We start from the raw sequence: 21,123 nt of genomic DNA, 5'->3' as shown, positions 1-21,123 counted from the left end.
GAGCAGCGACGTTATTGATCTGCAGCTCTATTTGTCGTTCCCCTTTCATCTCTCTCTCTCTCTCTCTCTGTCTCTCTGTCTCCCCCCCCCTCTCTTTCTCTCTCTCTCACTCTCACTCTCACTCTTCTCTCTCTCTCTCTCTCTGAGATGTTTCTACACCATGGAGCAGCCGGGGGTTACACCTCTGATTGTTTTAGATAATAAACTGTAAATAAAGGTGTTGCCCCCTGGTGGCGGTAAAGGTCCTAAACCCTCCTCCTCCATGTCAGCAGATGGGACATGGACCATCCAAAGAATCAAAGTATAAAGCAGTTTGTTCAAGTGTTTCTGATCAGTTTGGTTTGAATCAATTATTTGATGATATAAGAACAGGCAGAGACGTCATGATTGACAGCTGACACTGACTCCTGATTGGTCGAACACGTTTAGGGACAGAACGTTGATACTACAGTCTACACCATGATCTCTGCTGCACAGACTCCGAACTATAACTTTGATTTAGTCTCAGAATGTGTGCACTTAAAAACAGATCCGTGCACAGAGCAGCATCTGGAGCACGAGACTCTGCTGCTCCACGTGCACGGCGGCAGTTTGTGAGGCGGAGACGAGGAAGAGTTATTAGAGTCAATGGAGCTGAGGAGGAGGAGACGTGTCACCATCTTTATTTACAGTCCTCACTCAGTGAAACATCAGGACTGTCAGGTGAATGGGGACAGAGAGAGAGAGAGGTGCTCTGGAGCGAGGCTGCAGTGACTGGCCTGGACTCTCGTCAGTGATAAACCTCAGATAGCCCCCCCCCCCCCCCCCTCACATTATTAACATCAGCCTGCCTCCGCTGCTCAGGCACCGCCCCTGGTTTGTTCTGCTGCTGCACTCGGCTCCGTGCACCAGGGCTCCTGGGAGTCGAGGCGAGGCCGGCTGTGCATACTGATCTGTGTGTGTTTGTTTGTCGGACTCCCAGGAGATGTCAGCCTGGACAAAACCCAGAGCGATAAGCAGAGATCGAGAGAAAGAAAGAGCTGTGATGGACGGAGGAGGAAAAGGAACAACGGTTTCATTGTGTGAGAATTACTGCAGCCTCCATGTTCAGCCAGTTCTACTTTCATAAGAGGAACCAGAGGGTTTTATGATTTCTGCTACGACGTCTCTTTAATTATTAAACACCGACGTCTTCCTCTGGCTGACAGACTGGTTACTGCTGGTTTGGCTCTGGTTCTACGTGTCATGTGATGAAAGAAGAAGCAGTAAACAAAGCTGAGGCAACACAAAGCAGCAGCTGCCTTGAAAACTTCCCCCCTTTGCTCAGGTGGTCGATAAACTCCAGCAACTTTCTCCATCCAGATAAACGTGGATCCTGCAGCAGAGCGTCCAGCAGAGCGTCCAGCAGCCTGTTGATGGACGCTCTGCTGAGGCTCCTCGTGACGCAGGAGCTGCTCCACGTGATTCTGATCTCACGCCACAGGGTTGATTTCTACGGCTGAACAGATGCTGCTTACGTTTGATGACGGACAGGGCGCCCCACTGGACCTTCTTCCAGCGGCTGTGGATGAGCCACGTGTTGACCTTCTTCACCAGCTCTGCCAGGTGGTCCGGGTCCGACTTCATGATCTGGTCGAACTCTGCGAACTGGACGAAGGTGAAGGAACAAAAAGCTTGTTTAGTAAAAAATACTGTGAGAAGCTTTATTCAGGAGATTTGAGATTCCTTTTCAAAAGAATATGTAAAAAACACACAGGGTAGCAAATTATTTTGTGAAGAGCAAACAGTAAAAATAGAAAATAAAACCATTTATTATTTATCATCAATTTGAAAAGAAACTGAAAACGATGAGTCTTTAAAACTAACGACTTCCTTTTTTGGTCAGAACTTCAAATTAAAGGAAAATTAATGAATTAAACATTTTATAATTTATATACAAGTAATTTAAATCCTCAGTAACGTGCAGCTACATCTGCACTGCACATGTATTTCACTAAACATGTCCAGGAGCATGAAGCTACTAATCATCTCAGCTCCAGTGAATTCCCTTCTTCCTTTGTGTCTCTAATGATGCAGGATTGTGTGAGCGCTGCTGACTTGATGTGAAGCTGCACTGTGACGTGTGTTGTGATCTTTCCTCTGGAGACCTCTGACCTCTGAACCAGGGCAGAGTCGTGGTGCAGTCGACCTTCAAGCACCAGAACCAAAGCTCCACCTCAGATTTGATCCAGGACACATTACGTCTGAAACTCACTTTTCTGTCGGAGCGATTTTTCACCTTGTTCCATCTGAGGCCTTAAACTTGAGATCAGCCCCAGATGAATTAAAGCCTCAGAGTTTAACCGACTCCTCAGAGATAGATCTACCGACCTGAGGGAGTTAGATCGACACAGACCCCTCCTGGAAAACACGTGTCGAACCCAAATGTGATGAATTAATCATCTGGGGGGGGGGGAATGAAAACTCCATCTGTTGCCGTACGTTCGTTAAAACAAACCTCAGCTCCCCTCAGCAGCCACAGTGACTAATACTCCTCCCTCTTCTTTAGGAGAACAATGAATAATGTGTAAGAGCCGGTGACTCAGGGAATAAAGCAGCTTTCTAAAGGTCTCACCTTCCCGGGCCGGAAAAACACTCTGGTCAGGCCGAACTTGTAGTCGTTCTCATTCAGTCCCAGAGCTTTGAACAAAGCCTGCAACACAAACACACAGGTCCATGAAACTCACAACAATCAAGATTATAATGAAGAATTAGGTTCGGACCAGGGGGGGGGGGGGGGGGGGGGGGGCTGACCTTGCAGAAGAGGCGTGGGTCCAGGCGGCAGAGTTTGGGAGGCATGTACTTCATGTACATGTTGTAGAGCTCGTGGAACGGCGCCCTGGAGGGGAAGCCGCCCTGCATCAGGTCCAGCACGGACACCATACCTACAGTAACAGGGAGGGGTGGGGGGGGGTTGTTAGAACAGCAGGAGAGTCAAAGGCACAATGAAAACATTAACACCTGGTACAAAGAGCAGATCACTGACACTCAGTTATATCAAGCTCATCAGCTCAATGGTTCCTTCTGGACTTCACTCCTACATTCAGCTCGTGACCTCTTCCCCTGGTTGTCGACTTGTGTGTCGCTGGTTGTGTTGTTGTGACGTTTCCCTCTTGAAAGCTTTGTGAGTCGACTCAGTTCTGGTTTAAAACCTCTCATCAAACAGCTCATCTCCAGACAGACGCTGCTAATTGTCATTCAGTGTAAATCCTGTAACCGTCATTAAGCTCCTTCACAGCCGAGGCTCCTTCTCACAACACGACAATCTGCTGCACAACATGAAGCAGATTCGTCAAACAACACAACTATCAAACAGAGAGTATGACGTAAAGAAAACCCTCATCATAACTCTTACATGATCTGATATGTCGGTATATAAAGCAGACGCCACATCGCTAGCACGGCTAACAGATGCTAATTCTGTCAGAGGATTCACAAAACGTCCTCAGAGCAATAACACAACTTTCCTCTTGTGTATTCAGATAAAGCTGGAACTCTGATACGAGGCCCCAGTGGCTTATTCACCTATTCATAACCCACCTCCAGTTGTAACTCCCTTAAGAGAAAACGGTGCAGAACCCGAGATCTCCACAATTACAAGCAATATTTGAAACTGCGTGTTTTTCGTCTTGCAGCCCTTTGGGAGAAAAGTCACTGAAACCTGAAGCTTCATATTCAAGTGGAGCAGAGTCTTGGTCTCGCTCCGCCGGCTCCTCGTGGAATCACTCAGTGCTCCATTGAGTCCTGCTTCTAACGCACCAGGTATCGCACGGCTTAAGAGTGGCGCTAGTTCCCCTCAGCCCGCTGAGCCCCCGTGGACGCTGGGGTCGGAGAAACCCAGATTAAATCTAAATCTTATTTTCAGGAGTGCAAACCATAATGGAAAAGTTGTGTTTGGTTTCTGAACATCCCGTTTGTGTAGCTCAGCACGTCAGGCCTGTGCACGCGGGGCTCCCCCGTCTCTCACACTACCAGGGCTCCGACTCCCAGTCCAATAAAGCTGATAAAAGACGGGTCGGTATCAGAGCGGGGCATCGCTGGGTTCGTGTGAATGACGGAAAAAATCAGAACCTCTGAGGATATTAAACCGCCGCTCGTAATTTCTCCTCCTCTGAACCTGAGGAGGAGCGGGCGTCTCACTTCTTTTATTTTCTGGGGAATTGAACAAGTTGAGGACATCGAGGTCAAAGTCACAGAAATCCACTTCACAGAGTTTCTACTCAAGATCGTTTAATACTCCTAATCACATTTTAATGTCCAAGGAATTAACATCTGATGAGATGATATGGCCTCATAATATTTATAGCATATTTTTCAATAGCTTCCAGCAGTAAATAATAATTCCTCATGATATCCCTGATTAAACAGACAAACCCTAAAGTGCAGAACATTGATAAATGAAAGCAGCTGAAGAAATAATTGATTTATTTCAGAACTGAGGTTTTATCTCAAATCGTCTGTTATGAATCTGCTCTAATGGGGATGGCTGCAGATTCAATTTATATTTGATTTTATTTGTGTCCTGGTCGTCACACTACAGCAAACTAATGGTTGAGATATAACGTAAAACACATATGAAATATGAAATAATAATAAGCTGGTTGACTTTTATCTGACGCTGCATTGTGCGATCATGACCTGGAGCTGGAACCAGAGAAATGAAATAAGAAAACAGCTGGAGGGGGTCGAGTGACGGAGCGACGGGATTGGACAGGAAGTCTCAATCTGCAGCTCAGTGTGGGTGGAGGTGAAGGATGAGAGAGGAGAGGCTGAGGAGCAGCTGGACCTTCTCATGAGAGCTGGAGTGTTTGAAATGCCAACACATCAATCCTGGTTCTTCTGTATTCAGGTTCTATTAGAGGAGCTGCAGCAGACAGTCATTATCTTTAACTCAGTTTTATGACCTCACAGAACTTTATTTTTATGAGAAGGTTTCTCCAGCTGGGGATAGACAGGTCTCCTCTGCAGCTGCAGGAGGACGAGAAGCAGTCACTGACCTGAGCACTGCAGCTGGGACAGGATCTGAGCTCCTTCAAACTGGTGGCTGACCATCTTCAGGTTGGGTTTAATGCAGCGGATGAAGCTGGAGCCCTGCAGGACACAAGCACCCCCACATGAGGGGAGAGGCTCAGATCAATCAGCTGATCGACGGCAGCATGAAGCCGTCTCCAGAAGAAGAAGCAGGAGGAACTCACCGTGCTGCGGAGCTTCTCCAGGAGGATGTTCAGCTGCGTCTGCAGAAGAGAAACAGAAGAAGAAGAAGCTTGTGTTTCTATCATGTTATGAAGTTATCAACCTGATATATATTATAAATGAGTTTAAACTACAGGCAGAATTAAAAGTTACACAAAGTGTTTCATTGTTCTAACGAATCAAACTCTTGTATTATTGATGAGTCATCACTAATCCACTCTCTTCACCGCTGAACTGCTCCTCCATGTTTGCTGCTGATGAATTCTTCTTCTTCTTTCCTGACGACAACCATCTGCCTCATGTGAGTGTACATGTGTGTAAATTCAAACTGATGGATTCTAATGAGTCAGTAGAGGACACGTGAGCTCACAGACTGTCCAGAGGACACAGGACGGATGCTAACAGTGACTAGCACGACGGTAACGTCCTCGTTTGTCCATCACTGTGTTTGACAGACTCAACAGGACGTGGTGAGTTCAGCTGATGTTTAATGAATGAACCATGATGAGGAAACCTTCAAACCATGAGTTTTAAATAGATGTTAAACCATTTTTACAAGTTTGAAGTTAACATTAGTTTGATTTGTCATTTTTTCCTTTTCCTGCTTTTAATTGGAGGATAAACAGGAATTCAAAAGGGACCATGGAGCTGTGGGCTGAAATGACAGGAACCGTCTTTAACAACTTTGATTTAATGTCTACTTTTGATTTTGAGTTTGGTTCACGTCCCATCTGCCAACATGGAGGAGGTTTATGACTCACTACTGAGTGGTGTGTGTGGTTGTCTCTTGTGTGAGACAAGAAAGGATACTGAGAAATGACATAAACACAGATGTTATTGGTGAAATTTCAGGAGAATCAATGCAGCTTGAGGTTTTACTCTCAATCCAAAAAATATGTAAAAACTTCCCAAAACTGAAATGACCTCTGGGACAGAGCTGGAGCTTCTTCAGAACCTCAGATCACTGGATGAAGGATCCAGCTGCTCAGTGATGGACAGCGTCCTGAAGACTCAGCGAGGACGCACAGCGCATCAGGAATATAAATCATTCCTCCACACGCATGAAAGGATCAGATATCTGTACATCACAGATTCCATAAGACCCCCCCCCCCCCCATCGCTCCCTCAGGTGACGCCTTTGTGTTTTATTTTCCAGGAGACATGATTGAGTGGAACCCAGCTCGGTGGTGTGAGGTGACACATATCAAGGTGCATGAGTCAGAGGAAGCTGCTGATCTCCACCCAGTTCACCCACTGGAAACCATCAAGTTGTCATGAGACGTGGTCACGGATGGTTTGAAACGCTCCTCGTTGCTGGACAGACGTTCAGACTCTCGTCCCGGAGACGTGCTAATGAGACCTGCTGACAGCTTCCCTCTGATCGTGACTCACTCCTTTCACACTCCACACAAAACAAAACACCCACAAACATCCGGCTTTTGTCTTCAACGGGAAGAATCTGCTTCCCTTCAGGTCTCAGGTGTTTCTGGACTGCAGGGACGGAGACAGGGTGGACAGGGTGGACAGGGTGGACAGGGTGGACAGGGTGGACAGGTGATTGTTCTTCTGTGGACTCGACGCTCCGACCTGCGTCAGAGACTCTAACTCATGCAGCTCTTCATCGCTCGGCCACAGAAAGAGGCTGAAGCTAGATATGAAACAGTCCCTGGCCTCAGTGCTGCTTCGTACTGTGAAGCTGCTGGCTCTCGATTCATGTCCCCCATATTATTCAAAGGCATTACAAAAAATGAGCAAATTAGGACTGCTCCACTCACTTCAAATGTCACATCTCATTCTGTGAACAACATGTCTTCTACACATTAACTGAAGTGCAAAAACTTTGTCCTCGAACATTCAGGAGACAGGACCTTGGTAACTGTTATCAGAAGAGGAGACCTCTCACATGAACGCTGAGCTCCCAGCACACAACTTAAAATGATTTAAATACAATACAGTGACATAAAGCAGACATAATAGAGCAACATAAACCTGATATAATCATATAAATAAGAGTTTAACTTAGAGCTTCAATCAAATAGAGAAAAATAAACAAAAATGTGTACAGCTCCAGGTTGGCTGCAAGGTCATGAACCAAAATGTTAAATTCTTTTGGGAATATTGTCATTTTTGTGTTAATAAAAGGAGTTGGTGAACATGCTCAGATGTTAAAGTGCTCCTCTGGGCTGCAGTGGAGAACATCCTTTCAGCTGACACACGAGTGCCTGGACTGCTCAGGTAGCTTTCAAACTCTGAAACCCTCCTCGTCATGCTTTGCCAGCCAGGGGCTGTTACATTTATAATTAAATATTGCAAAAATTGTAAATAAAGCAATTAATTATATCGATACTGAACAGAATCGATTTTGTCCCCCACCACCAGTAGACAAGGGGAGTCCCCATCAGGATCAATGAGTGTTAAACATCAGGAGGAGATGTCCTCCACCTCCCCCCCGACGTCTCCTCTCACCTTGAACTTGTTGCCCACGCTGATGAAGCCGAGCTTCCCCGTCTTCTGCTTGGCGTCCTTGTTGTTGGTGTTTTCAAACAGCTGGCGGACGAAGCGGTCCTTGGACTCGCTGACCAGACACTCCAGAGACATGTGCAGCGCGTCGTTGTTCTTCTCCACGAACTTGGTCTGAAGGGCAGAAGAGGAAGAGCAGGTTCGTCTGGTGGCTTCTGGCTCTACATGGTTCTCTTCACAGTTTAGAGAATGGAAGTGTTAATGTGAGAGAATAATGAGAAGATGAAGATATTTTCCTATTTTGGGGAAAATAATCTGCAGAATATTCCAGACTGAAGTAATTTGACTTCATAAACAAAGGTCTTGTGTAGATGAATTTGTGAAATGTTGTTCTTCAGAATCACTTTTAGTAAAAAGGAAATTCTTGAATGAAGAACGAAGAAAAGACCTAAATCATGCAAGTGATGGGTTTGGTCCATTTCTCAGAAACATTCTCAAGTGTCCCTGTCTCTGTGGTGGGGACAGACGACACTCAGCTGATACGAGCAAAGAGAAATAAATAATTTCATGTGACATTAATTTCAAAGATGGCTCCAGGAGAGCGAGCCGGGAGCAGCTGGTGAACAAACCGTCTCGTAGCACACGGCTCCTGCAAAGTGTCTGATAATGAATCCTTCATCGTCCCTCACGTTCCTGTGGACGGACAGCTTCGATTTCCTGGGTACCTGAGGGACACACACACACACACACACACACACACACACACACACACACACACACATTGAGACTCAGCACAGTTCTTGCATATCTTCCATTTACAATGACATGCTAATTCCGGGCCCTGTCAATCATCCTCGGCTGGAACAGAAGATTAAGAGTCGGTGTTGAGTGATTTCACTCTCAACACTATTCTTCACTCACTGGGTCGGCACCACGATTCAACTTTATATTGTTTCCTCATCAGTGTCAGTGTGAAATCATCCGTTGTTGGTAGAATAATATTTGACCGGGTTCTATTCACCACTTCTTTCCTCTGGACTCACCGTGAGGCGGAAGTGGTCCTTGTGTTTGTTGTGAACCGTGTCGGTGAAGTGCTGGTCGCTGGGCTGAGGTAATCGGTTCTCCTCGTCCAGGATGTCCAGGACGCCGACCAGCTTGGCCTCCACCAGGTCTGTGTGGGGGGGGGGGGGGGGGGCAAGCAGACGATTCAAACTCTGAATCAAAGTGTGATCGCAGCAGATTCTACTCGACCTGATGGGACTCGACAGGTGAGGACGACTCCAGATGTCTGAGAATATTACAGATGCATCAGTTACTGTATTTTCTCACATTACCTTCAGTTTAGATCATAACCTGCTGATATATTAGTATGGGAAACGTTTTACTCCCTAATATCAGGCTCAGTGTTGCTGGATCACATGTTAGAAAGAAGCACAGAGACTCAGAGAGATTGTGGAAACGTTGATGAAGAATCCATAAATCTGATGTTTCTACCAACCAGTTATCAGAAACCCATCGCTAATCTGAAGTCTATTCCCCCGAGGATGAGAGATATTAAATTTCTCTTTTAATCAACCATCGAAATGAATTAAAAAAAAGATTCCAGAAGACGAAATTAGGAAAATGCACAGCGAAGCTTTTAAGAGGCTGTAATTACATGGCTTGATGTTTCTCTGGAGTCAATAGATCATGAATTGTCTGTGATGTCTCCTCAGCAAAACTGTAATGGTTTCATATCAGCTGATTGTCCCACCGAGCGTCTCCCCCCCTCACAGGAGTGAGCTGACAACACGTCAGAGGAAACACATGAGAGACACGTGTGAGACACATGAGAGACACGTGTGAGACACATGAGAGACACATGAGAGACACGTGTGAGACACATGAGAGACACGTGTGAGACACATGAGAGACACATGAGAGACACGTGTGTACGACGCAGGAAGGAGATAAACAACCGAGACAAGACTCTCCGTCACGTGAACAGAGGAATCGAACCCCCGGAGACGCTGCTTTACTCAGAATCTGTGTTCTAATCCCACTCTCTGTGGACAAAGAGCAGCTGTGGTTTCCCAACACAACAGGAGGTCATATAAACATGTCAGTGATTAACAGTGTGGACACGCCGGTAAGAGCTCTGGTCTGCGTGGGCCCGACCCCCCCCCCCCCCCCCCCCCCCGACGACCCCGCTGTGGTGAAGCTTCTCACATCGAGGCTGTGTCAGAGCTGGACTTCAGGAAAAAGCATAATTAACCTCCAGCACTGCAGCCAGCACTCATCCATCTCCCTGCCTGGTGGGGGGGTAATGAGCAGATCTGACTCAGGGCAGACGCTCTGGAGCTTCATGGCTTTGTGTGTTCACGTCTGTCCACAGCTCCGGGGGTCGAGACATGGAGTGAAGCATCCGAGCCGGCAGCGCATTAAAACTCAAAGTGAGCAGCACGGTGCACGGATCATAAACACACTGTTACAGCTGCTTCCTCTAAACCCATACTAACACATAAACCCTGAGTGAGAAAATAACAACAACAAATTCTACACAGTTCAACCAGCAGCAGCAGAAACTCTCCAAAGCTCAGACAGAGACCTGAGAGGAGCAGGAGATCAGAGGAGTCACATGGTTTACAGGCTGAACAGAGATCAGTCACAATAACACCAACAGGTTCCAGTTCAGAGCAGCTCCACTGGGAGTCCGGTCCAGTGTCTGTGCTGAGTACAGTCCTATTTACATCAAACTGCTACTGACACAGTTTCAAGACCGGAGACAGAAACTGGATCTGCTTGAGGACGAGTCAGCCAACGAACCCTAACCCTATGTCCCGAGTCCAGAGTCCAGATGCAAATCAAGTCCCAAGTCAAGACCAGGACAAGAGGTCAAATCTCAAGTTCAGGCCTTAAAGCCCAAATGTAGGTCCACTAGTCCCACGTGGTGTAAGGGTCAGCACTCAGGTGTTGACCAGTGTCAGTCTGTCTCCGTCTCTGTCTCTGAGCTCCAGCTCTTATTCTCGTTCTGGGGAGGCGGTGGAATAGTTGCAGAAAACCTGGACTATGGGCAGAAAATTGGGAAGACATCAGACTGGAAGGTCTCTGGTTCGACTCCCCGAACTAACAACAAAAACGTACCTGGACCGAGTAAGAACAAAAAAAGGCACCTTACTCCCCGGGCGCTGTACATGGCTGCCCACCGCTCTGTGTGTCCTGCACCAGATGGGTTGAAAGCAGAGGACAAATTGTGTCTGTGCATGTGTTTGGGATCAGTAATGAATGTATCTTGTGTCTCTGGATCTTTACTGTGAAACCGACCTGGTTCCAGTTGTTACCTCGAGCATCAGAGACACGGTGTGGACGAGGACCACGTGCACGCTGCTTTGAGTCTGAACACCAGATCTCCTCAGTTCTAACAGAGAAGCAGATGAACGTCCTCTGCAGATGGAAGACGAGCTGCTCTGGAGACAAGCTGCAGCTCAGAGTGTCTAACTAACATGTGAGTGAGTGTGTGACGGATCCTCGTACCGATGCAGTCCTGGTTGTCCACGTAGTGAACCTCGTTGACGCCCAGCCCCTCCTTCTGGTACAGCTCTTGCTCCTGGAATGCAAACGAGACATTTCTAATGAGAAGTCATCACCATGTCTGTGGCGTCCGTCTAATGAGGACGGGGACGCGCTTCCTGCCGGAGGGCGTTCCAACTCGCTGACAAACAGAACTAGATTTATGATATTACAGCTTTCACACAAGCGGAGCATCTAAAGGTTACGACTTCTATCACAGGTTCAGCTCCCACCACTGTAAATGAGGAGTTTTAAGGTAAAATGTCAAATATTAAACCAAATAACAAGTCAAAGTATCTTTGACTGTGGCCTTTCCTCAGCTTCTCTTTAATAACAACACTTTTCAAAGTTCAAACACATGTGGCTGGAATTTGGCAGCTGAATAGATTTTGTTATTGATCCAAAGCTTTTATTTCTGCAGCCGAACAAAAAGTGACAGGACGTGTGACACCTCTGGGTTTTCAGCCCGTTTGATTTTATTAAAAAACACAAACAACGATGAAAAGCATCAATGGAGGCTCCAGCTCCACGAGGTGAGAGCGCTGCCTCTTTGTGAGACCTTCAGTCCCGTCCAAATCATGAATCCAGCATCATTACCTCCCAAAGTGGAAATGTGGTGAAACAGGCTTTCATGCCGCCGGGGGCTAATGGTGGTTTGGGTTCAGAAAGTGTCGGTAAATCGAGACTTGAATTTGAAAAACAAGATGAAGACAAAGCACAGACGAGTGTCGAGTGAAAGCGTTTGACTTCACAGCTCCGGTCTCTTTTTAATCATGAACAGTGATCCTGGTGAAACCCGCTCCTTTTCAAATGAGGAGCGTCTAGGTTTGATGTAGTCGAGGTGTCTGGGTTTGTGAAAGTAAATCATTTTAACCCCCCCACCCCCACCACCACCACCTTCTCCCCCCCGTCGCCCTCACCTCTTTCAGGATTCGCTCATTGAAGAACTGCTGCAGCTTCTCGTTACAGTAGTTGATGCAGAACTGCTCGAAGCTGTTGTGTTCAAAGTACTCTGGGAAAGAAGAAGCACACAGCGACAGGCGGTTAAAGCTGGAGGGAACCGGACCGGTCGCTCTGCTCCAGGACATCACGACTCGGAGTGAGAACGAGACCTTCAGAGAAAAAACCTCAAACATCTTGTGTACGTGCAGAGAACCTGAGGAACAGACGTCAGTCAGAGACGTCCTCACTCCGGTTCCTTTCTGTTCCTTCTTCTCTGACACCACAAGGAAATAATATACTCCTGTGACTTTATTCCCTCAGATACAATAACTTATATCCAATATCTTCAACTGTCATAAATCCAACGTGAAGTCATGACTCAGAGAATTCTTCACATATTAAAGTTTTATTAAAAACTAAAACAAAGGAATTCTACTAGAACTTCATTATATCACTAAACACTTGATAATGATTTTACATAACACAAAGTGAATGAAGCACCATGAAAAGCACCTGGAAGAAGAAACACTGAACTGTTTTAACGGATACTGACCGAAACCGGCGATGTCCAGGACGCCGATGAAGTTGGCGGAGGAGTCGAATGGGAAGCACTGGTTGACCCTGGTCACCACGTGGTCGAAGAGCCGGCTGTACACGGCCTTCGCCAGCGCGTCCCGGGCGTTGTTGGCCTGCTCCACTTTGAGTGGCACTCTGGAAACCACACACAGGGAGGAACAGGCCAAAGTTAAATAGTTTCACAGGGTTTGTTTGTTTTCCACCTCAGTAAATCTAGAGCTGCTGTAAAAACGTCAGACACTTCTCTGATGGACAACCTGCCCCCCCCACAGGAAGCTCCTTCAGCCACAGACGGATTAACAGGTCACTCCTTCCTGCAGCATGAGATTATAAGTGTTGCATGTTTATTTGATATCATTTGCTCTCGTCTAGTTCGACTGTTCTCTTGCTGCTGTATCACCACACACCTTCTTCTCTCATGTTAAATATAGTTCAGCAGTTCCAGTTGAAGTTGAACCACTCAAAGAAGCTGAAGTGCCAATTAAAGTTGGAGCAGGAGTTGTAGTTCAAGTGTCGCTCAAGGATGAAGAGCTGAGGATGAAGAGCTCAAGGAGGAAGAGCTCAAGGATGAAGAGCTGAGGATGAAGAGCTCAAGGATGAAGAGCTCAAGGATGAAGAGCTGAGGATGAAGAGCTGAGGATGAAGAGCTGAGGATGAAGAGCTCAAGGAGGAAGAGCTCAAGGATGAAGAGCTGAGGATGAAGAGCTCAAGGATGAAGAGCTCAAGGATGAAGAGCTGAGGATGAAGAGCTGAGGATGAAGAGCTGAGGATGAAGAGCTGAGGATGAAGAGCTGAAGATGAAGACCTGAGGATGAAGACCTGAGGATGAAGAAATGAGGATGAAGAGCTGAGGATGAAGAAATGAGGATGAAGAGCTGAGGATGAAGAGCGGAGGATGAAGAAATGAGGATGAAGAGCTGAGGATGAAGAGCTCAAGGATGAAGAGCTCAAGGATGAAGAGCTGAGGATGAAGAGCTGAGGATGAAGAGCTCAAGGAGAAAGAGCTGAGGATGAAGAGCTGAGGATGAAGAGCTCAAGGATGAAGAGCTGAGGATGAAGAGCTGAGGATGAAGAACTCAAGGATGAAGAGCTGAGGATGAAGAGCTGAGGATGAAGAGCTGAGGATGAAGAGCTCAAGGATGAAGAGCTGAGGATGAAATGCTGGAGGATGAAGAGCGGAGGATGAAGAGCTGAGGATGAAGAGCTGAGGATGAAGAGCTCAAGGATGAAGAGCTGAGGATGAAGAGCTGAGGATGAAATGCTGGAGGATGAAGAGCGGAGGATGAAGAGCTGAGGATGCAGTCGTTGTAAAGAGCATCAGTTGAAGGACGCAGCATCATGTGGTTGTTGGTTTCAGTCTCTATATGCATCTATTAACATGAGGCCACTTCTCCAGCTGCAGACCAACAATCAGCCGGAGACAAACATGGCTTCCTGACTCTTCCTGACTCTTCCTGACTCTTCCTGACTCTTCCTGACTCTTCGAGCAGATAATTGTGTTATTGACAGAGGGGGCAGGAGGATCGGGTGTGAGGCAGCGACCACAAAGAGAAAGACAGAAGTCCGGAGCGAGCTCTGTGGAGCTGCTGTGATCTCTTCTGAGGACGTGAGGCTCAGCCTCTCCAGACGTCAGGATGAAAAGAGGGAAAGTCGCCCGATCTCAGAGGCCTGATCAAATGTTGGACATCAATCTGCTCCAGCTTCACCTCAGGACCTTCTGCAGAGCTGCAGAGCATTCGAGGACACGCCGGGAAATGAATCCATGCTGGGGCACTCAGAGCCGAGAGCCCCGAGGAACCCCTTCCTACCCCCCCCCCCCCGTGCCTCGCACCCCCTGACAAATGATCTCCCCTGGACATCCTGTGCTTCTACATCACAGGAGCTGCTGGTCCTCTCAGGTGCCTCCAGTCGTCATGATGGTTCCAACACATTTCACTGGGACAGCAAAGGGCAGACCCCCCCCCCCCCGAATCAGCAATCTGCATCTACGTCTACATCTGCACTTTGTATGCATTCCCATCAGAACTCACTCGAACTCATGTTTACATTCACATATATTAACATACACTTTACATTTTTATTCATGTGCACATGCAAACAAGGCTGCAAATCTGAGCCACGTGAGTAAAAACAACCTCAGGCCAATAAATATGTGTAAATAAAAAATAGATCATCGTTGTGTAGAGTGTGAGTCTGTGTGAGTGTGTGTGTGTGTGTCCTCTGTGGCCCATTTTTCTGACAAATGCTCATTGAACATATTTAATGCTTCCTGTCGATCTCACAAGATTTTCACCAGGATCAACTCTTTCATGTTTCCAGGAACACGATGCAAATTGAATCTCTTTCATGTAAAACATGTGGTTTCTTATATTTTTCATTTTCCTTCAGCTGGAAACTAGGCTCATTAAATATATGTGAATAAAAATACATCAGCGTGGGACTTAGCTGCTACTTCTTGTGTTGTATTTGTGTTTTTTGATTCCACCTTCACGTCTCAGAAAAGCTTTGACTTGTTGTTCGGTCAAACCGGAGCCTGACAGTGACTGAACTCCTCTGACGCTCGAGTCATCAAAGATAAAATCCCCCCCGGCTCTCACTCAGCCACCACACATGTTTAATTCATGGCGAGCTGGAGAGTTTCCACACCGCTCCAGCCCTCTCATTCTGAACCAAGAGGTCTGAATGCCAGGGCAGCATCATGTCAGAACACTAATCATACAAGTAGCCTAACATGTATTCCCCATGAGCCCCTCCCCCTCTCAGTGGTTGGTGGAACCGGGCGCTGGGGACGCCTGCAGCTCCGCCTCCGTCCTCACAGACGCCACATGAGGAAGACACAATGGATTTGAATGGGAGGAGACACTTGAGCTTTTTTAATGAGACACACAAGGTTCTTCACATCGCTAAAGAACTTTAACATGTGCTGGGGAAAGTCATACTGTAAATCAAGATGGACGACACGTCCCCACCTCCTCCCACTGTCCAGAAATGGAACCACAATATCTTGGATTGAACGTCCTGATGTCATTTGGAGGCAGAGGGCCACCGCCGGATAAAACAATCTCAAAACAATCACATTTCCTATTCAGGTTTCTCCTGGAGGAGATTTCTCCAGTCGCCCCTCTGGGCTGTGGACGCCGGGTCGGGGAACTTCTGCTCTGTGCAGGATGAGATGTTTTTCATTTGGGTCAGAGCGACATGTGAGCAGGACTAAGATGGATGCGGTGGAGATGAAATGGGGGGGGGGGGGTGGGACTGACCCCCACGACCCCTGCTCCTCTAGTCTCCAACAAGCTCTTACCTGGTGAAAACCACCACCCTAACTCTTCCCGTTAGCAGGACACAAGTTAACTATGTTAGTTTCTGTCTTTCACTGGCAAAAGGTATTTTACCTTTTGCCAGTGAAAGCCAGAGGATTACCACTACCCCCAATATATGTCAAAATGTTACACACAGCTTATATTGGTGGGTCACAACGTGGAACAACGAGAACAGGAGCAGAGCAAAGCAGCTTTCACCTGTTGAAAGGCCTGGTGGCCACTCAGGGACCTTTCCTCTCAGCAGCTTTCCATGTATTTGTCTAAGTTATTAAATGTATTTGGCTTTTTTATATTAGATCTTTTTACTGTGGTTTTATTTTTATTTGACTATTTGACTGCTGAGCTGAGCAAACGCTCTCGAGGGAATCCCCAGGACTACATTCACAAATGAATACCCGTATAACCAGGCACTGTTCACAAGTTAAACACAAGGTGAACAAACATCCACCTTCAGGCACAGTACTACAATACTCTACAGTACTCAACAATACTCTACAGTACTCCACACTAGTTCAAATGCACCAAATTAACGTCCTAGTGATTCAAACATTGTATCGTCGGAGGTGAAGACTGCAGATGCTTCCTCTTCTTCTTCTTCCTCTTCCTCTTCTTCTAAGTTTTAATTCTGTCTCTACTTCTTGTGATTGGTCCAAAAGTCCAAACTATCCAACAAAGAGTTTTCACTGTGAACCAACAGAACCTGGTTCAGTTTGATCCAGACCCAGAACTCCTCTTCACACCTGAGGTCTAGATTCAGACTAGACTGTAAAGTTTGAAGGTCGAACCTAAGGTGTGAACTGGACCTTCATCCAGTTCAGGGGAAGCAGGGAAGTTGCCTGTTACCAGATCAGAGTTTGCACCTGACGTCCCTCAGCTACTTCTCTATTCACATTACAACATGTGTTTTTTCTATCAGCGCTTGGTCATAGTTCACAAAGGATCTACTCCACTGATGTGAGGATGTTGTGAAGTCAGTCGTCGTCCTCCTGTCTGAAGGGGATGAACCTGGTGGAACAGACAGTCTGCCGCCTCGCTCTGCTAACAGGATCTCTTGCTTCCTCAGTCAAAGGGTTTTTCTTTCTGGGTTTAATGGGGACAGTGAACATGTTGCAAGAGATTTTCTCCATCAGCTTTTCATTCCTTCCACCATCTGCTGCCAGCAGAAACTCCGAAAGCCGTTTGCTTCAGAAGAGCAGCGCCCTCTGTGGATGTGACTGGAGCTGATTTCTGCTCTTGGAAAAGAAGCTTTACCCTCAATGGATTTCAGTTTGTCTCCACTGTAAAGGCTGCACCAGGCAGTAAGTGAAGCACCGATGCAGAACATTTAATCTGGAGGAATAAATCGCTCCCGGCACATGTCAGACATCCGTCACTTCTCACGAACACGCCGAAGTAAGAGCGCCTCCACGGCTCGAGAAGTTCGACCTTGTGAAGGTCATGTGGGACAACATGAAGGCTGCTTCAGGCTCCAGATGATCCTCCGCAGGATTCACCGTGGCTGAGACGCAAAAAGAAAGAAACCCAACAGGAAACAGGGACGTTGGAGAGCTCTGGTGATGAGAGTCGAAGCTGGTGTCTGTGTGAGGTGAATGAAAACCTCCCGTCAGGCTCCACCCGTCCAGAGTTTCATGGACGTCGGCTCAGTAGCTTCTGCTCAAACCTCCTCGTATCCTGGAAGCTGTCGTTCTCAGCACACACACAACTTCTCCCAACACAAAACCAATAAAGAAAAAGAATAATCATACTTATGTGAAGTTGAGCGTGTTTCCCTGCAGCAGGAGGAGAACGCCATATGTGCTCCGACACGCCAACTGTCACATCCCATTCAACACACAACATGTAAGCGAGGCCTCACACAGTTCAGCATGTGGAGAGAACTGTGACGTGGGAACACAAGCTGTGGAGAAGTGTGACAACACCAGGGGGCGTGTCCTCGGTTTAAACCTGCCGGACAGTGAAGGAGTTCAAATAGAAGATTCATAGTGAGTCACTAGTCTGGAAATATTGTTTATATCAAATATCAAATCATTTTGAATTGATATAGAGGAAGCAGAAAACGAGAGACAGCATGAATATGGCCCCGCTCACAGCTTCTTAATGTCTGGACAGAGTTCTGCTTTTATTCACCTTTCCCTTCTGAATATGGAGCATTGTTAAAATCAGAGAGGATGGATTCCAGGGAAATTGGTGATTTCTCGTTCTTTGAGCTGTATATAAAAACCTTTTACCGTAGGTGTTATGAAAAGATCACAAAAAAAAACATCTACAACAAAAATGTAAATCAGAAATCTTGTTCTATGGTCTCTGCAATTTCTGAATATATAACAAAACCTGTGAGAACTCTGTGTTAACCCCCACTCAGACGGCTAGGAACCTGGGCGTAACACTCGACAGCCAACTCTCCCTCACTGCCAACATCACTGCAACAACACGGTCCTGTAGATTCATGCTGTACAACATCAGGAGGACACGCCCCCTTCTCACTCAGAAGGCGGTGCAGGTTCTGGTCCAGGCTCTGGTCATCTCACGTCTAGATTACTGTAACTCCCTCCTGGCAGGTCTACCTGCTACTGCCATCCGACCTTTGCAGCTCATCCAGAATGCAGCAGCTCGACTGGTTTTTAACCTAAATTCACTCCCACTGCTCCTCTCCTCCGCTCCCTTCACTGGTTACCAGTGGCTGCTCGCATCCGGTTCAAAACACTAGTACTTGGTACCATGCTGTGAACGGATCCGGTCCAGTCTACATCCAGGACATGGTCAAACGTTACACCCCACCCCGTTCACTCCGCTCTGCTTCGGCCAATCAGCTCGTTGCTCCCTCACTGCTCAACACTCATCAAAAACACGACTGTTTTCCGTCCTGGCTCCTGATTGGTGGAATGAGCTCCGGACATCAGAAAGTTTACACATCTTCCGCCGAAAACTAAAAACATACCTCTTCCGACTTTACCTTGAATAAAAAAAAAATAAAAAAAAAACTAACAACTTTTTGAAACTAACACTTTAGTAGCACTTAAATGGCTCTTACTTATAGCACTTTGTAGTTTTGCTTTATTTGAAGAAATTGTATTTTCTTGATTCTTGTCGTCCTTGGTCTGTACCCTCGGGTTTGATGCACTTATTGTGAGTCGCTTTGGATAAAAGCTAAATGTAATGTAATGTAATGTAATGTAATGAAATGTAATGTAATGTAATGTAACTTGTTAACTCTTGGAAAATGCCAGGGTCTGAGTTCGTGAGGCAGCAACACAAGTGGGCCGTCCTTCACTGAGGTTGTCACAAGGCCTTCTGGGAAAAGGAGGCCGGCACTAAGTGAGGCGGAGGTGGCTGAGTGTGTGACAGCAGCTTCCAATCACCTGCTCCACCTTTTCTAATGGATCTAGCTCCAGCATCCAGACGCTCAGTGAAAGTCCAGATGGCTCCACACCGTGTTCGTGGCCGCGGCACTCGGGTCTGATCCGGTGTTTGTCTGCGGCTCAGAGACGAGGAGGCGCGTTCACAAGGAGGCGCTAACCTTCCCCTGCCGCTCCTCCTCCGAGCCTCGCTGCACTTTACCGTACATTCTGATGTCGGCTGAAACCAGTCGGTGTCTCTCCGTCTCTCTGGACGGTGATAACAAGACGAGGAATGCATGAGTGAGATTACTGGTGTGTCTCTATGGGTCCCAGTGGATCTGACCCACTAAGCTTCTGAGAGCCAACAAGTTTCCCACAGACGTTCAGTCACTTCACCAGAACAGAAAACGACTAGAAGACCAAACAGAACCTCAGGGCACGAGCAGCGAGTCCTTATCAAACCTCTGAGGACAGAGATCTGGGATTCCAGCTGTGAGACGGAGGGAGAGTCAGTGTACATGTGGTCCAGATGTTTGTGTGCATCTGTGTCGCTCAGTCAACGCGTGTGTGTGTTTGTGTGTGTGTGTATGTGTGTGTGTGTGTCAGGCCCCTTACTTGATGACTGTTCCTTTGGCGCCCCCTGCAGTTGTGAGCATCACCCTGGAGGTGAGGCTGACCCTCAGGTCATCCTGCTCCAGGCCCAGCAGCTCGGCACACTGCTCCACCGTCTGACTGGACTGCTTCCTGATGGTGCAGCCGCCTGCAAGACGAGGAGAAGGGCAGACATCAGGAAGGGAACAAGGCGAGGAGAAGGGAAGACATCAGGAAGGCACCAAGACGAGGAGAAGGGAAGACATCAGGAAGGCACCAAGACGAGGAGAAGGGAAGACATCAGGAAGGGAACAAGACGAGGAGAAGGGCAGACATCAGGAAGGCAACAAGACGAGGAGAAGGGAAGACATCAGGAAGGCAACATGTCGGTTTAGTTTATATTCTACATCATATTTATACACATATTCTGAGCCGACCCGCCGGAGCTCATCCAGCCTCTCACTACGTGCCAGAGGATTAAGTGTTTTCTTCGTTCAATCCCCCGCACCTCAGCAACAACGTGCACGTCTGAGATGACATGTGGACGAGCAGCGGGCCGGCTGCACCTCACGATCCTCCACGGCATCGAGCAGCGGATCAAGGTTAGCCAGTGAGAGCTCAACACCCCCCTGCTGTGAACCCAGTGAGTCCAGGGAGGCGTGAACAAAGCCCAGATAGAAAACAGACTCACTGAGAATTCTATTATCTTCTCGTGTTATTTCAGATGTACATCGTTTTCCTTTATCATATTGTTTTTGTTATTAATATACTGTCAGTGACAGAAACTAAACTATTGTCAAGAAGCTTGATGAATGTGAGGGACTACTTTTAGCGGTTTTCTAGAATCAACTGTATCTGGGGACAGTGGAGGAGCTGGGAATCAACCCTGCTATTAGTGGGCGACCCGTTCAGTCATCTGAAACACTTTGATAGAATACTGTGATGAAGGGAAATCACAGAACCCCCCCCCCCCCTTTCGTTTCTCTCCTCCACATCTCCAGCCGCCTCCCTCCCTCCGCTCACGTCTTCCTCTGATTGATTCTGAAGCCGTCACATCTGTAATGGTCTCTGACGGCAGCCATTCATTATTAATCTGAATCTTCTGGGTGGTCGTCTGTCAGTCAGCACGTCTCAGC

The 21,123-nt window shown here is 47.2% G+C and overlaps 1 protein-coding gene across 6 annotated transcripts in view; it reads right to left on the bottom strand.

Annotated features, from left to right (window-relative positions):
- myo6a (myosin VIa) overlaps positions 1-21,123 on the bottom strand; it is a 66,912-nt gene that overhangs the window by 19,839 nt on the left and 25,950 nt on the right. For all 6 annotated transcript variants that reach the window (XM_062410949.1, XM_062410950.1, XM_062410951.1 and 3 more), the window contains exons 12-23: positions 20,012-20,156; positions 12,716-12,873; positions 12,141-12,232; positions 11,185-11,257; positions 8,715-8,842; positions 8,301-8,396; positions 7,678-7,845; positions 5,214-5,252; positions 5,016-5,109; positions 2,773-2,903; positions 2,594-2,671; positions 1,497-1,626 (exon numbers count right to left, since the gene is read on the bottom strand). In XM_062410949.1, coding sequence (XP_062266933.1) covers positions 1,497-1,626; positions 2,594-2,671; positions 2,773-2,903; positions 5,016-5,109; positions 5,214-5,252; positions 7,678-7,845; positions 8,301-8,396; positions 8,715-8,842; positions 11,185-11,257; positions 12,141-12,232; positions 12,716-12,873; positions 20,012-20,156 — 1,332 coding nt within the window. The remainder of the gene's footprint in view (positions 1-1,496; positions 1,627-2,593; positions 2,672-2,772; positions 2,904-5,015; positions 5,110-5,213; positions 5,253-7,677; positions 7,846-8,300; positions 8,397-8,714; positions 8,843-11,184; positions 11,258-12,140; positions 12,233-12,715; positions 12,874-20,011; positions 20,157-21,123) is intronic.

Source organism: Platichthys flesus, chromosome 18, assembly GCF_949316205.1.
Source record: "Platichthys flesus chromosome 18, fPlaFle2.1, whole genome shotgun sequence".
Classification (NCBI taxonomy): domain Eukaryota; kingdom Metazoa; phylum Chordata; class Actinopteri; order Pleuronectiformes; family Pleuronectidae; genus Platichthys; species Platichthys flesus.
Note: the sequence above shows the minus strand (reverse complement) of the source record. Positions and strands in the feature narration are given on the sequence as shown.